Genomic DNA, 17612 nt, shown 5'->3' with positions numbered 1-17612 from the left:
ACCAGTGCTTGATCCTTTGCATTTTATGTTTGTTATGCTGATTTCTGGGCTTGGAACTGATTGTTTTACATATATGAACCTGGGCTCCAAAAACAAACTGAGGAATTAAAACTTTATTTCAGAATATAGTGGTCACATGTGGAGAGATCTATCAAGGAAGGGAAAATGATGGAACCTTCCAGACCTACTTGTTAGTGTCATCAGTCTGTTCCATAACGTAGGGACATTATGGAAATTTAACATATACCTTGAATATACTGTTTCTTCCACTGAATGATGATGCATTTGAGTAATTCTTTTCTTACAGGAAGGATAGCTTAGAATAGAATGCCATGGCTTATCCTTTCTAGACATAAAGGTGTCATTGTATCATATTCATGCACAAGGCTTTAAAATTTTATATTATTAATATCCCTCTTGTACATATTTTTCACTTTTCATTGAGGTGACCACCTTTATGATGCTTATGTTTTCATGAAAGCCTTCTTTTTCTACACGCTCTCTATTGTTGATGTTTTTCCTTTCCATTTCCTTCCTACATCCTCTTCCCCACTCTTTTCATTTCAGAAACTGCTGTTTTTGAAGTTCAAACCCCCAGATTTTAAATGGGATAATAAAGAATGGTGGGGAGGGAAGCCACAAAAACAAGCAACAAAAAAAGAACAACTGTATACCAGAATAGAGTGCCTTTGGAATCAAGAGTCGTGAACTTGAAAAATTACTTCAGGGAGTTTGCTATTTTGTTGCTGCATGATGATCCAGGCTAAGCTGTAGCAGTGCTGATCGCTGACTTCCAGGTAGCATTTGTGATGTAGAAAGTTGCAAGTGAAAGGTCTTCATGGTAGATTTGGCTATGATTCTTCTACTGAGCAAGGGCCTTAGTGTGGTCTTACACCGATGCTTTGCAGTGGTTGCCAGTGTTGTCTTTTTCTAAATAAGAATATGGCCTCTTGAGCTACTTGAAAGTTCTGGTACATGTATCATCAGAAGAAGGATGTTAAATCTATTAATGAGAGTCCTGGATAAATTCCAAGTACTTAATTGTACACACACTGTGTGCAGGGTTTTTGTTGTCGTTGTTGTTTTTTTGTTTATTTGTTTTGATTAATTAAATGTTGGATTTTATTCTTTGTTTTCACTGTCACTGTTTTCTTTTACTAGCTAATTCTACGAGATAATCCAGCATGGACTTCACTTAAAGCAGAGAAGGGTTGCGAAATGCAGAATTTGATAAAAATATATTATTTATTTCTGTCAATTCTGCAATTTATTGGTAGTATTGATAGGGATATAGGGGCTTGCTACATGTTGAGCTATGTTGGAGATGAAAGATACAAGTAGTGAACTGTTATTTGAAAGACTTCATTAAGGTTGGGATTTTTTTGTAAATTAACAAATTTTCCTTTTTATTAAGTAAGAGATTTCATTTTGAGTTAGTTGACATAAAATTTGTTTCCTAACTGTTGGCATCTAAAACTGCAAAGTCTTCCTTCCCCTGTTTGTTAGTGTAGTCAGTCTCATGTTTGAGTGTGATTTGACTCCTGAAGAAAAAGGATATTTGACTCATTCTGGACGGTGACTTTTTGTAACAGTAGAATGTAAATTAAATTCATTTGCAGATTTTCTAGCTTGATTTCTTTCTTGCCAATGCATACTTTCTTTATGCTTGCATCTATCATTTATTCATTGATAAATAGCTGTCCCTGTTAGAGGGATTAGTCTGGGTTGTTTCTTTTTTTTGCTAGTTTGCTGGAGACGCTCTCTAAATTGACATCGGAATAAATGCTTAGGCTGCAAACAAATCTGATGTATTTTCTCAGCAACGTGAGTTTGACCTAGAGGGTTTCCTTATTGTTATAAGCAATCAAAAAATCTTCTATTATTCTGCTGTAGCTTTAATTAGTACAATTTTCAGTGTCAGTCAAAACATCTTTTGGGGAAGTATTCTATTTGAGCTGCTGAATTTTAGCTTAAAACTAATGTATACATTTTAATATGTAGATTCATTTATAGATCAGGGAATATGTAATTTAATATATAGGAAAAGGAGTATTAGCAAAATCCTTTTCTCTGGAACAAAATAAAAGCAAATACTTTACTAGTGTGGGAATATGGGCTTCCCATTGGTACAAACAACAGAAAATCTTCAGCTCTGAATTTCTGGGGACTTTGTAAGACTGCTGTATTGTTTTCCATAAATATGTGAATGTTTTACAAAGGTGGTGGTCTAAGAAGGAAAACAAGGACGGTATGTAAATTAATCACTATAAAATTTGTCAATCTGTGATAGAAGATTTTAAAGCTTTCTAATGATGCCGTAGCGTGGTTAACACCAATCATTATTCTTAATTTAATTTTGAACACATTGAACCTGTGAGTAAAATGATGTGAACTGTTATTCAGGGAATCATAGAATCATAGGGGTTTGAAGAGTCCTCTGGAGATCCGTACAGTAGATTCCGTAAAGCAGATTCCGTACAGTACGCTGCACAGGAAAGTGTCCAGGCAAATTGTGAGTCTCCCCAGGGGAGATATTGCAGTCTCTCTGGGCAGCTTGTTGCAGTGCTTTATCACCCTCAAAGTAAAAAAGTTTTTCCTCGTGTTCAGGTTGAACATTGTGTGTTACAGTATTTACCCGCTGCCTTTTGTCCTTTTGCTGGGCACTGCTGAAAAGAGCCTGGCCCCAGTCTCTTGACAGCTGAGGAATAAACAAAAGTAACAAAACTCGCTAAAGATGCTTCTGTTTTTGTTTTTTATGGATACAGATCTACAGGTGATCAACAAGATGAGTTCATGTCTTGCTTTGAACTACAGACATTCTGATAGCTTGCTAGTTTCCTCTAGTTCCTCTTTATTTCTGAACCATCACCCAAGGAATTACTTTGTGTTATCCTACTGATGTTCGTAAAAATGTGATGTTTTAATGGGTTGGGAAATGCTTTAATATAGCAAATGGCTCTTTCCTTTCTGTTTTTCTCTAGTTCCCCGTGGTAAATTAAAACCATTTTATTGTTCTTGGGATATTTGATGTGTTCTCATATAATTTCTTTCAATTTCTGTATGTTTTGGCAGGGGAAAGTCTTCTAGAACTATTAGTTTTGAGCAGTTTAAAGAAGCTCTTCAGGAACTCTCCAAGAAGCGATTTAAAGAAAAGAGTGATGAAGAAGCAATTCAAGAAATATATAAACTAATTGAAGGAAAAGCACCAATTATATCTGGAGTAACGGTATGTTACTGTTCTCATGGATGGATTATTTTAGCTGTCTTTTGCTCTACCCTAGTTTTATATTATCCTGCTTCACTCTGCAGTCTTAGTCCAAGTTAGTAAAGTCTGTGGTATCCATGAGTTTAGTCAGTGAATAATCTTTCCTGAAACTGGTTTTGCACAAATGAGCAGTGGAAATGTCAGCTGAGAAATCTCTCTTAAGTTCTATAGTTTGTTAGGTTTCTACAGGATTTCAATCTTATTGTGCTCCCATTTGAAATAACTGGTAGTTTTGATACCTAAAATGTTGCGCCTTCTTTTTGTCCTTCAGTCATTTTAATTCATCACAGTAACTTGTTCTTCTTTCAGAGAAGATCTGAATTGTGCCTATTCATTTAGGCCTCACTTCTGTTTTCTGCATTTCAGCAGTAGGTATTGAAATGAGCAGTGGCTGCTAACAGGGAAACAGTGTCCTTCTAATGAATGATAGGGTGACTTGAGAGCTTTACTTGCAGGTTAGAATTGTGTGGGTGCTGCAGCTGTATGTGAATGTGATAGTAGCACAAGGAAAGTGATGTAGGGCTAGATGAAGGGTCACAGAGTCATTTAGGTTGGAAAATACCTTCAAAGTCAAGTCCAACCATCAGCCTGTCTCACCACCCTCACTGTAAGGAATTTCTTCCTAACATGTAGGCTAAATCTGCCCTCATCCAGTTTAAAGCCATTTCCACTCTGGACCCACTGCAACAGCTTGATGGCCTTGTATTATGGGCACAGAACTGGACACCTCCAGATGGGGTCACATGAGAGCAGAGTAGAAGGACAGAATCACCTCCCCTGACTTGCTGGCCATGCTTCTCTTGATGCAACCCAGGATACAGTTTGCTTTCTGGGCTGCACGTGCATGTTGCCAGCTCATGTTGATTCTTCCATCAACCAATACCCCCAAAACTTTCTCCTCAGAGCTGCTTTCAAGCTATTCTCCACCCAGTCTGTATTTGTGCTTGGGATTGTTCCAACCCAGGTGCAAGACCTTCCACTTGTTCCTGTTGAACTTCATAAGGTTGGCATAAGCCCACCTCTCATGCCTGTCCAGGTCCTTCTGGATGGCCTCCCTTCCCTCTAAGGAGTCAACTGTACCATTCAGCTTGATGTCATCAGCAAACTTGCTGAGGATGCACTTGATCCTGCCATCCATGTTGCCTCTAAAGATTAATATTAAATAGCTCTGGTCCCAGCACTGATTCCTGAAGAATGCTGCTCACCAGTAGTCTCCATTTGGACATTGAGCTGGAGGCATCTGAATGTGACCATGCAGACAATTCCTTATCTGGTGAGTGGGCTGTCCATCAAATCCATTTTTCTCCAATTTGGTAACTAGGATGTTGTATTGGACCGTGCCAAATGCTTTGTTAAGTCCAGGTCAGTGATGTCAGATTCTCTTGCATTATTCACTGATGCTGTAACTCCACTGGGTGAGTTGTATGCCTGTCTAAGCCATGAGCAGGCACTTTACCCAAGAGAATCCTGTTTAAAAACACAAAAAGAAACAGCATCAAATGCTTAAGTACAACTCAAGTAGACAACATCCATAGCCTTTCCCTTGTATATTAATTGACTTGTCATAGAAGGAGATCAGATTAGTCAGGTAGGACTTGCCTGTCTTAAATCCATACTAGCTGTATCTGACCATTTGATTGTTCTGTATATATTGTGTGATGTCACTGAAGATTATCTGATCCATAAGCTTCCCTGGTACTGAGGCCATTTGTCTGTAGTTCTGTGGATCCTTTTTGTGCCCTTCTTGCAGAGTGGTGTCATGTTTGCTGAACTCCAGTCAGCTGGAATCTTCCTAGTTAGCCAGGACTGCTGATGCAAGTGGCTTTGTGAGCTTCACCAAGTTCCTTCACTGTCCTTGGATGAATCCTGTCAGATGTGATAGGTTTATGAAAATTCAAATGATATAGTAGGTCACTTCCAGGTTCCTGTTGGATTGTAGGAACTTGATATTGTTCCCTGTCACTATTTCTCAACTCAAGAGGTGGGTTCCCTGAGAACAACTGGCTTTATTCTTAAGAACTGAAGCAAAAAATGCATTAAGTACCTCTATATTATCATATCTTTCATCCTCATGTTTCCCTTCATATCCAAAAAAGGATAGAGATTTTCTTTAGTCCTTTTTTTTTGATGTTAATGTGTTTATAAAAAAACATTTTCGATGTTGTCAGAGGTTTTTGGGCTGTGACTAATGGGGTGGGGGACCCACGCCCTGAGAAAGGGGGAGAAGGGAGATGGGTTGAAGAGCAAAACAGCAGCAACGATCTGAGGAGGAAAACTAATTTACTAAATAAGATATTGGAATTTAAATAATTCAGTATAAGACAGTGTAATTGGAGTTGAAGCTAATAAATCAGGTAAAGTGAGAGAATGTCAGAAATTGAGGGCTTTATGCTAAAGCTGAAGGTGAGATGGCTAGGGAACCTCCACTGCTGAGATGTCCAGCGAAAGTAAAAGTCTGGGAACTTGTGTGTGGTTTTATCTTTCCCTCTGGGTAGAAAACAGGAACACAGACTCTTCTGGGGGTATGTATTTCTTCTCTTCTGAGAGCCAGGTACCTGGGAATTCAGCAGTCCACAGACTTGGAGCATTAACTCTAACTCCCAATGCATCATATGATATTATGATGTAGAATATCAATAAGAAAAATCGTAAAACCATGACAGATGTCCTAGAGAATCATAGAATCACCAAGGTTGGAAGAGTCCTCTAAGATCATCCAGTCCAACTGTCCGCCTATCACCAATATTTCCCACTAAACCATGTCCCTCAGTACAGCATCTAAATGTTTCATCAACACCTCCAGGTTTGGTTACTCCACCACATCCCTGGGCTGCTTGTTCCAGCACCTGACTCTTTAAGTATTTCCTAATGTCCAACCTAAATCTTCCCTGGTGCAACCTGAGACCATTCCCCCTAATCCTATGGCTCATTATGTGGGAGAAGAGGCTGTCTCCCATCTCATCACAACCTCTTCAGTGTACGGAGTGATAAAGACACACCTGAGCCTCCTCTTCTACAGACTGAACAGTTCCAGCTCTCAGCAGCTTGTCATAAGCCTTGTACTGCAGACATCTTGCCAGATATGTTCACCTTCTCTGAATAAGGCTCCAGGGCCTCAATGTCATTCTTGGCAGGATGAGCCCAAAACTGAACAAAGTACTCAAGGTGTGGCTTCACCAGGGCTGAGTTCAGAGGGATAATAACCCTTCTGCTCCTGCTGACAGCACTTTTTCTGATACAAGGCAGGATGCCATCAGCCTTCTTAGCCACCTGGACACACCGCTGGCTCATGTTCAGCCAAATGTCAGCTAATATCCACAGATCAATTTCCTCAGTACAGTCTTTCAGTTGTTGTGCCCCAAGCCTGTAGTGTTGCCTGGGGTTGTTGTGGCCAAAGTGCAGGACCCAGCACTTGGACTTGTTGAATTTTACCCCATTGGCCTCAGTCCAGCAATCCAGCCAGTCCAGCTCACTCTGAAGTCCTTCCTTCCCTCAGACAGATTGATGCTTCCAGCCAGCTTGGTGACATCTGCAAACTGATGTTGCACTCAGTGCCCTGTCTTGGTTTTGTGATTTTTGGTATTGGTATTCCACATCATAACATCATGTAGTGCACTGAGAACTAGAGTTAATGCTCCAGCTCTGTGGATCATCGATAGTTCCAGGTATACCTGTCTCAGAAGAGAAGAAGAACTGCATTCCCTAGAGGACTTTGTGTTGCATTCTATTTTTACATATTTCCACTCAGAGGGAAAGATAAAAACTGTTTGCATGTCCCGAGACATGTTCTTTCCTTTCGGATACACTCAGCAGCAGGTGCTCGCTGCCGTCTCACCTTCAGTGTTAGAGTAAGGCTTTCGGTTTATCAAACACTCTCTCTTGCTCATTCTATTTTATTTATTAGCTTTAATTCCAATTATATTGTATTATATTATGTTATTTTGCTTTCCAATATCTTATTTAGTAAATTAGCTTTCCTCCTCAAATTGTTGCCGCTGTTTTGTTTCTAGGCCCATCTCCCTTTTCCCTTTTCCTCTTTCCTGGGGCATTGGTCTGTGGATCCCCCGCACCAATCATCACAGAACCAGGCCGAACCAGCCTGTAAACCATTGAAATGCCCTCAGCCAGGTTGTCAATAAAGGCATTGAATAGGTCAGGCCCCAGTATTGACCACTAGGGAACACCACTTGTGACCAGTTGCCAGCTAGATTTAAGTCCACTTACCACCACTCTCTGGGCCTAGTGATCTAGCCAGTTCTTTACCTGGTAAAGAGTGTACCTGTCCAAGTCACAGGCTGCCAGTTTCTCCAGGAGAATACTGTGAAAGATAGAGTCAAAGGCTTTACTAAAATCTAGATAGACTACATCCATATCTTTTCCCTTGTCCACCAGGTAGGTCTCCTGCTCATAGAAGGAGATCATGTTGGTCAAGCAGGATCTGCTCTTGATGAACCTATGCTGGCTAGGCCTGTTCCCCTAGTTGTCTTGCATATGCTCTGTGATCTCTCTCAAGATGATCTGCTTCATAACCTTAAGCTGACAACAAGGTCAGGCTGACAGGCCTCTTTTATTATAGAATCACAGAATTGTAGGGGTTGGAAGGAACCTCTAGGGATCATCCAGGCCAACCCCTCTTGTAGATGAGAGTTACACTGGCAAGTTTCCAATCCTCCAATCGACCAGGAATGCTGTTAGATGATGTCAGCAAGGCATTTGATACTGTCTCCCACAACATACTTAAAACAAAGGTGAGAAAGTGTAGGATAGAGTGGATGGTGAGGTGGGTTATGAGCTGTCTGTCTGGGAGAGCTCAGAGGGTTGTGATTGGCGGCACAGAGGTTCAGTTGGAGGCCTGTATCTAGCAGTGTTCTCCAGGGGTTGTTGTTGGGTCCGGTCTTGTTCAGCATCTTTGTCAGTGACCTTGATGAGGGGATAGTATCTACCCTCAGCAAGTTTGTTGATGATATGAAGCTGGGAGGAGTGGCTGACACACCAGAAGGCTGTGCTGCCATTCAGTGAGACCTGGACAGGCTGGAAGGGCACAAATGTGCATAAGAACTTCTACACAGTAAGGGTGACAGAGCACTGGAGCAGGTTGCAGAAGAGGAACAGTAGCAATGCCTTGACCAACTTCCAGCCCAAGTACTTGGCTATTGCTGTTTTCAAAGTTTTCTGTCAAAGTGGAATGATAAGGAATAATGTAAATAAAAAGCAGCTATTTAAAGGTAGTAATATACAGTAAAGCAAGAAAACCCTTGCATAAGCATAGGAGCCTGCCAGTTTATTGCTAAACATCTCCCTTATGAGGGAAGGCTGAGCAACCTGGGTCTATTTAGCCTTGAGAAAGGAAGACTGAGAGAGGATCTGCTCATTTTCCATAAATATCTAGGATGTGGGAGGCAAAGCTACAAGGCTGGACTCTTCTCAGCGCTTCACTAAGATCCATACAGAGCTTTCCCTAACTCAGAGGGCTACCCTGCTTCCTCTGCTTCCCTAACTGTCTTTCCTGTGGGGCTTGTAGCCATCTATGGGAGCACTCCAGGCATTCAAGTCATCCAACATCAGACTGCAGACAATGATACTGTAGCCCTGAGACTGTTGTTTTCATTTTATTCCATAAAGCATGTATTCATATAGAAGCATTTAAGCTGCATAGAACTGTAGAATGTCCCAAATTGGATGCCCACAACGATCATCAAATCTGATTCCTAGCTCCACCCAGGACTACTGCAAATTGAAGTCTGAGCTTTGTCCAAACTCTTCTTGAACTCTGTCAAGCTAGGCTTCACACAGTCATTTACTCACTACCCCCATTTTCCAGTGTTTTGGGGGGAGAGTCAGGAAAAAAAATGTGTTACTCATGGGTTTAGATAAAACTATTTACTAAGAGGAAAGGAAAAGGATAATAGTTATTACTGTCTATATATGAATAACAAGTGATGCACAAGCAATTGTTCACCACCTCCTGGCTGATGCCCAGCTAGCCTCTCCGAGCAGCTGAAGAGAGCAAGGTGAACTCCCACACCCTTCAAAAATCTTGATCCACATGATGTTATATAGTAGGAAATATCCCTTTGGCCAGTTTAAGTCAGCTGTCCTTATTCTATTCCCTTCCAGCTCATTGGGACCTTTGCTGAGAATGGCCTTGGCTCTGGACATCAGTGCTTAGCAGTAACTAAACATTGGTGTGTTACCAACATTGTTTTTCTCTCTGAACAAAAATATAGCATAATACTAGTCACTTCAAAGAAAACAGTTCTGTCCCAGCAGAAGAACAGAACAGAACACCTCACAGTCCTAGGTCTTGGTACTCAAGGCTGCTTTCAACTATGCCAAATGTCTGGGAGCAGGCAATCTACAAGACTTATTCTAGAATGAATAAAAAAAATGAGACAAGTGATCAATGATTTGAAGAGATGCTTTGTTGGACATGCAGTGTGCAACCTAAAGGAAGATCTAGTTAATAATATAGAACTGTAGAATGTCTTAGGTTGGAAGGGACCTCAAAGATCATCTAGTTCCAAAACCCCTTGCACTGGACAGTTGCATCCACTTCATCAGATTGACCGGGGAGCAACTGAACCTGTCTTTGAACACTTTGAGGGATGTGGCATCTACAGCTTTGCTGAGCAGTCTGTTCCAGTGCCTTGCTGCTCTCTGAGTAAAAAAACTTCCTCCCAATATCTGTTTTAAATGTCCCCTCTTTTTAGTTTAAGATCATTTCCTTTTGTTCCTGTTCACCAGGGGAGGTTGTGTTTGATCAACTTGGTAGCTTTCTATGATGTAACTACTGGCTGGATGGCTTTCTTGTGTTGGGAGTCCCAGAACTAGATACAGTACTCCAGCTGGGGTCTCACAAGAGAAGAGTAGAGGGGCAGAATCGCCTCCCTTGAACCTGCTTTTGTTGACCATGCTGTTGTTCCTGCAAATAGAAGAAAGGTGTGCACACTGAGTTAATGAAAAAATAATAGTAAAAAGAGAAGCGTTATAGTCTGTTCTACTCCATATTTAAAAAGACAAAGTCTTCTTTGAAAATAAAACTTAGCAGGATGCTTAGATTGAGCCCTGCCCTTTTGTTTAATGTTTTCATGACCCGAAGGAGGAGGAATATTTTGATTTTAAGTATTCATCATTATAAACACAAAAGGAGAACAGAATGGAGGGTGGGGTGTATAGGATAGCTTTATTGTGGCAGTTTATTATCTCAGATCTTCACATTCAGTTTAGGAAAAACTGCAGGAATTACTCAGTCAAGAACAATTCGGGGAAAGTCTTTATATCTCACAGCCATTGTTCTTACACTCATTTAATGTATTGTGACTCTTGTGATATAGGAAGCCTAGTGATCCATCCTGGGCTGAAAGAACACATGATGTGGAATCACTGTTGTTGCTCTGGATGTGTGATTTTGCTTGTCCTGGGGCTTTTTAGCTTTTGTTTAACCTTTTTTTTTTTTCTGGACACAAAGCATTTCTTTTTTCTTCTGTGATGTCACTTTACCCTTTATTTAGAGTTTTGAGGTTTCTTTCTCCTCACACATGCACGCATGTCACTGTTTTAAAATTTCAGTTAATACATATGAAGTCAAAGGTCAGAACCATTGTTCCAGCATGATTTTTTTTTCTTTTAAGATTTGTCATGGGGGTGCTGAAAGACCTGTTTTATCACCTTTCTATAATTGACTGTATTGCTGAACACTGAGAATATGCTTGACTTGCAGATGAGGAGTAAGTTATAATAGAACACTTTAAAGTCCTAGAGCTAGACTTCATTAGTCTGTGAAACAGCATTATGAAGGAGACAAGTAGGAAGTAATAAATGTAGACAGATAACCAGTATATTCCAAATGGATAAATGCAAAGGGAAATAAGTGTAAAAAAAAAAAAAATCCACAGTAGAAGAAAAAGAAAGCAAAGGCAAAATTTTTTTTGTGAATCTCTGAATTGTAAATGTTTTGACATAGATGTAATTTACTCACACTCTTACAGAAGTGTGTGCAATTGTTGGACATTTTTATCTTTCTATTTTTTAATAATCTGCAGTAGGCAGATGGTCCTTGAGTTCTCTTGTAACTGTGTACTATATGTTCAATTTACTAGTGCTCTGAGGAATGTAAAGTAAATTCTTGGATGGGCACCAGGCCAGGAGTTTTTACCTTGCTACTCACCATTTCTCAGCTTTCAGATTTTATTGCATTTTTGTTTTACTCAGCTGAGCTGCTAGCACAGTTGCTGTTTACAGGGTATATTTTTTACTTAGCTTAGCTGTGAGTATGGGTTTTCTGGTTACAAGTTGCTAGCAGGACAGTATGTGTGAGTAAGCTGTATGTTTTCTTGCAATACTTCTTCATAGGCTGTATGGGAACTGTTGAATCATGGCCCGAACCACTGATTGATCACTTGAGGCAAGCACTGAGTCAGCTGCAGGAGCACAGGTGAAGGCAATTCACCTGTGTGACCAGAAGGGGTGGAGTCTGGCTCCACCTCTCTCAGACCCCATTTAAGGGCTGACCACCACTGGGGAAGGTTCTCTTGTTGGAGATCCCTCCCTTGTGGAGTTCCAGGTGAGCCTCGACCTTTGGTGACAGGTGAGCCCTTCCTAATTTATCAGCTGTCTTTATACCATCTGGATCACCTGTACAAAAATGTACTATCTTCATTATACTGTTTGGGTACTATTCATTCAGGGTATTCACCCTACATCACCCTACAATTGGCAAGCCAGGCAGAGTTGGAACAAAAAAATAAATCATCAACTGATATGTCTTTCATTTGGAATATCTTCAAATGGGTTGGGGGGAGAACGTTATCCCCCTAGAACAAACACTCCTGGGTCAGATCCTGAGATTTATGGGGTCACCCTATTATGGTTTATCCACTATTGTAAAAAAATGGGGACCCCTGCAGGTTACGGGGACTATTTCTCCTTCTCTGACCTGCTTAACAGATTATTTCCAGGGACCAGATGAGGGTGTATTTATTACAAAGTGCTGGCTAGCTGCATCTGCTGTGGTTTGGCCCCTGGTAAAGGCGCTACACCAAATGGAAATAAAAAATAAAATCATAGAATGTGGGAACCAACTACTAAGAGACCATATCAAGAAATTAGAACAGCAGTTGGGCACGCAGACAACAAAAGAAACAGGACTAAATGCCCAACAAAACAAATATGTAGCATTTCAGTTGAGGACACTCAGGTCCCTGAGATAATGGACCTCAGTACTTCAAAGGGCAAGGTCTCTAAATTGCATCTCAAAACTCCATCTACAATGGATCCCTTTGAGATCCACCCAATTACAACACAGAAAATGAAAAAAGTACAAGATAGACTGGCAGGGGTGCCTCCTGACTAATGGCCCCCTGCTGAAACATACTTGAATATAGAGGCTCGCCCATATGCAGCAAACAAATTGATGGACCTAGTACAGCAGTTCCATCAAAAGCCTAGGGAAAGCATACCATCATGGCTACTAAGACTATGGGATGCAGGAGCTGAAAGTGTATTAGTTAATGGGACAGAAATGTCCAAGCTAGCATCTGTAACCATACACCCAGTGCTGAGGCAAAGATTATATACCACCATCCAATGTAATGAAAACAACTTTATTAAAGACAGGTTGATGGTGGCATGCTGTCTAACATGGCCCAATAAAACAGACATACTGCTTCATACTGGTTTATGGTCCTCTATGGAAGAAAAATTTACAGCAGGTATGAGAGACCTGATATTGCAGCAAGCCCCTTCGCATCTTTACAGGACATTGGTCCCCATACCAAATCCTTCAGTAGCTTCAGAGGCCATTATCCAACAAGAGGCCCAACTGGTAGCAGACCTGGTGGAAACGGAGCACGTACAAACTAGGCGCGATGTCTGCATGGTGGAAGAAGCTGAGACCCTCCCAATTAGAACCCAGAAGCCTGCCCCATGTACACCCCAGTCAGGCCCCATATGGGTGTCTCAGAAAACTATGTTCAGTGATCTTATATGGGCTGGGGTTGCATTTGCTAAAATTGATAGGCAGCCTGACTATATTTTATTACAGTTATGGAAACAAATAAGAAACAATCAAAAATTTCAGAGTACTCCCAGAAAACTGGAGTATGAATAATACAAGGAACACCCACCACGACCTGGGATTTGGCCAATTTTGTAGTGCCAAATAGAAGAAACCTCCACAGGTGGCTCAGGCCACGGTGCCTGAGCTGCTTGTGGTAACAGATCTCAAGCTGGCCAAATTCATGACGTAACAAGGGACTATGGGGCCTCCAGACGGGACTGGAGCCCCTGTGTAGAGTTAGAGATATATTGGATGGAAACAAAGATATAAAAAGTAATGGCTTTGGTAGACACCAGTGCAGAATCCAAACCCTACATCATCCTAGATAGATATAAGTCTTACTTTCTGTTTTCCAATAAAGAAAAATGGCTACACCTGCAAGACTAATGGTTACACTAAGACTACCAAGTAGAAGATCTCAAAGGTCATTTGGGAATGCTTTTTAAGAAACAAATGCTCCAGAAGTGATTTTCTTTTAGTGACAGAACTCTCCCCCTCCACACTGTCTTTCCCCCCAATACGTAATGTAAAAGCTACACTGCAAAACACGGAAGTATTGTATACGTTAGAAGGGAGACGAGCAGGAGTTTATAGAATGAGATTCTCATTAAATAATGCACGTGGGTTGACAAATATCCTCAGAACAGCTTTTATTTCAGTTGTGGGGAGGATATGTAGCTTCTTGGTGGACAAGACATAGTTACAGCATTCACTCCTGGCTAATCCATGTATTCTGTTCTCTTGGTTTATGCTTTCCACATCTCTGATGTTTTAATGTTTAGCATTTCAAGGCATTCAAGCTATTTTATTCTGTGGAAGAGCCTTGTGTTACTTCAAAGGCCTTTAGGTCTTAATGAACACTTATTTAGGCTTAAGGCTGGGGGGAAAGGTGGGGAATGAAGCTTTTGATGAAAGGTGTTTCCTAGCAGATTTGGTTCACTGCAAGGAAGCCAATGTTGCTTTTGTCTATAAAATACACCCTAACATATGGTAATTCAAAGAAGCATACCCAAATTGTATTAGTTTATCTTAGCACCATTTTCATTAGAATACAAAAATCTTTTGTTTCCCCTTTTCTTTTAGTGTGCTTTCTCTTCTGATTTTAAAATGTAAACTTAAAGATCCAGGTGATCATTCCAAATTCGATCACACGGGTAGCATGTTCCCATGCTGTTCTGTGAAATATCTTCTTATTTATTTGTGTAGTCACATTTTCTTTGTCTTAGCGACAACAAAACTTTGATTTTAAGTAGCCCTGTATGACTCAGTGGAAACAACATGTGAGAATGTCCGACTTTCAGTCCTCCTAGTTGTTTTAACTCCCAGAGCTTAGAATTAATTTCAGTCTCTTGAAACAAGGAATTCTAGTTATATTGTTTTGCTGAAACAAAGATATTTTTCTACACTGGTGGAGCTGTACCTCTATGCTTGGATGTTAACAGGTTTCAAACATGGCAGTTCCCTGTGGTTTGTTCATGTCTTCAGTACTTTAAACTTCACTATTAATCAGAGGTATCTCACATTGAAAGTCTCTACCAAAATTTTGTTATTGGCTATATGATTATTGTAGTTATATATCATGACTGTAAACAAATATTTTTGTTTAATTTTGCTAGAAGTGTGTAGAAATTTACATACTCTCCATCATTAGCCTCATTGCCATGAACAGTACCTGTTTAGGGAGCATTTGATTTCTGATGTGTATGTTTTTGTGTCTTTTCTTTCTTCTAATAGAAAGCGATTTCATCTCCAACTGTGTCACGCCTTACAGATACATCAAAATTCACAGGTTCCCACAAAGAAAGGTTTGATCCCAGTGGGAAAGGAAAAGGCAGAGCTGGCCGAGAGGATCTGGTGGATGCTTCGGGATATGTATCTGGCTATAAGCATGCAGGCACATATGATCATAAAGTACAAGGAAGCAAGTAAGGCTGAAGGTTTAAAATACAGGGGGAGAAAGGGAGAGAGAGAATATATTTTTAAGAATGACATAGGTGAGTCCCACATGTTTCAGTTATTGTGAATGCTAAGACTATGTGTTCAAGAACTTGTTTTCAGAAACTGGAACTGATTTTAACATCTGCTGAACAACTTGCAGCGTAGCACCACTTCATTACATTCCTTGTATGTATATTGGCAAAAATAAATGTATCAGTACAAGAAGGACATCATTTTGTTGAGCTCTTTTGACAAAAAGAAAAAACAGTGTCAAGAGCTGTTATACCATGCTTTGTCAATCCGAGCAAAAAAATTCAAACATTCCTAAATATCCAGTTACTCTGAGCTTGTAGAAGATAACCCTTTGAAAAAAGGTTTTCATAGCAGTATTTCTGAAAAGTGTGCAGTTACTTACGCAGTTTGATTTCACTACTGTTTTGGGGCTTTTAAAAAATGTCTTTTATGGGATCTGGCACTTTCCGTAAAAGATTCAACAGTTTATTGTTGTGGAGTAAGTTGTTGTAATATATAAGGCGCTAATCTGTAAATTTCATACACCATTTATGAAAAACTGAAAAAAAAAAAGGAAAAAAATATTTCTGTGACAGTACAGGTTCTAATGTATATATGTCAGCAGAAAGAAATGGAAAATACCCACCATTACTGTTCTCATGTCTATACTTTCTGCTTTGTTATTGTGTTTACTGTAGCATGTTTCTGACTGGCTGGATTTAGATGGAGCTAATGTACTAACTTGGTGGGTGAGGAACAAGATACTACTAAGAAAGTCAACTAGATCTTTTTGTAGTCTGTTCTCAAATATGAACTACCCAACATTTGAAATTAAGAGGGCATTAAAATAATAATGCTTCAAAATATCAATTGACTAAACACTGCCAATCAGATTGCTATTAAGTGAATGTTGTACACATACACTGGCACATACCCCTTTAAGCTATAACGTATGTGATGGAAGTTTATGACATTTTTTATTAAGGACATATAATATTAATATCCACAAAAATAATTATAATTAATTGTAATTAATTGCATATAAAAACATACTGTTAAACCCAGGCTACATGTTCTCTTAGTTTTTTCTGAAGCCAAAGGATTTGTTTCTCTGTGCTTCCTTACTTGGGAGCAATTTTATTGATGGAAATAGCTTTCCATTTCTATAGAAAAAACAGTTCTACACATTTAAGGTACAGGCAGCTGAGTGACCTGCCTCTGACACAGATTGCCAAAACAAGTTAACAGGAATAAAAATCACTCTATTTTTGTGTGTGCATGTGTATACATACATATTACTGGTTAAACAAGGGAGAAAAGGCCAGTTGTATTTTCTGTGAAAGCTGAACAAGTACTTTGACAAATTATTCTGTCTATAAAATTATGAAAGATGTATTTTGGAGTATTTAAAAACACCTCCTAGCAATTTTGCTTTGCTTATTTTCAGAAAGAGCTCTTGCACTGATTTTAATGTTTTGACTGTGGATAAAGGCTGATAAGTTTACAGTTCTTCTCCTACTCTGATCAGTATGCCACTCAGAGTACATAAGCTGAGTGAGCAGCATGTGTCATCATGTTCCTTGAAGGTCACACTCTCTATTTGGCCCATATGCAGAAAGAGCACTAGTTTACTTGTTTTCAGTCCCTGACCATTAATGTTTTTTTTTTTTTTTTTGTGACATTTTGTGGCCTTTCTTGTAATTCTGCTTCCAGTGAACCTTTGAGCCCATACATCAGCCTAAAAGCAAAACAATAATGTGCAAATAAAAGGACTTCCTCATGAACTTGAAGATTTTTTGTTTGTTTATAATTTGATTTGGTTTTTGTTTTGAGGAGGGAAAGAAGTTTGCCAGAACTCAGCACATGCTATTGTAAGGATTTAAATATCTTTTTCCCATGATTGGATCTAGTTTTCTAGGAAGATTTTTGACATATTTAAGGATGCTCAGGATGAGAAGCCTTTTGAAGTCCTGACTTACTCATTGCTCTTGAAGAAATATTTCAGTAGAGTGAAGGAGTATTCACTCATTTGTTGCACTGGTTACCTGTCACACTCTAAAAAAGAAAATAGTGTATTATTATACAGAGGATGACTAAATTTTTCCAGTGTGGCAGCAGACTGGCTAACTGCAGAGAACCCTCTTTGTGGTATAACACTCATGCCTGTGCAACTGAAGAAGGCCCTGGGACAGACCTGTAGCTTTTTTTATAAGTAAAAATAAGTCTGTAACTCTTGACAAATCCTCAGCTAAGTTACAAGCATGATCAATGCCCCTGTTCTTCCCATTGACTTATAGACTTTTCAGGTACCAATAAGCTGTAAGTTAAGATCTGGACCCT

The 17612-nt window shown here is 39.8% G+C and overlaps 1 protein-coding gene across 3 annotated transcripts in view; it reads left to right on the top strand.

The window, feature by feature from the left end:
* TPPP (tubulin polymerization promoting protein) overlaps window positions 1-17062 on the top strand; it is a 51667-nt gene extending 34605 nt beyond the window's left edge. For all 3 annotated transcript variants that reach the window (XM_065753065.1, XM_065753064.1, XM_065753063.1), the window contains 2 exons: window positions 3073-3226; window positions 15057-17062. In XM_065753065.1, coding sequence (XP_065609137.1) covers window positions 3073-3226; window positions 15057-15251 — 349 coding nt within the window. In that variant the 3' untranslated portion in view covers window positions 15252-17062. The remainder of the gene's footprint in view (window positions 1-3072; window positions 3227-15056) is intronic.
* Window positions 17063-17612: the final 550 nt, after the last annotated feature.

The sequence above is a fragment of the Cyrtonyx montezumae genome, unplaced genomic scaffold (genome assembly GCF_038088225.1).
Source record: "Cyrtonyx montezumae isolate F1298 unplaced genomic scaffold, pur_monq_1.0 scaffold_8, whole genome shotgun sequence".
Lineage (NCBI taxonomy): Eukaryota > Metazoa > Chordata > Aves > Galliformes > Odontophoridae > Cyrtonyx > Cyrtonyx montezumae.
The sequence above is the reverse complement of the archived record's forward strand: the minus strand, read 5'-3'. Positions and strand labels throughout refer to the sequence as shown.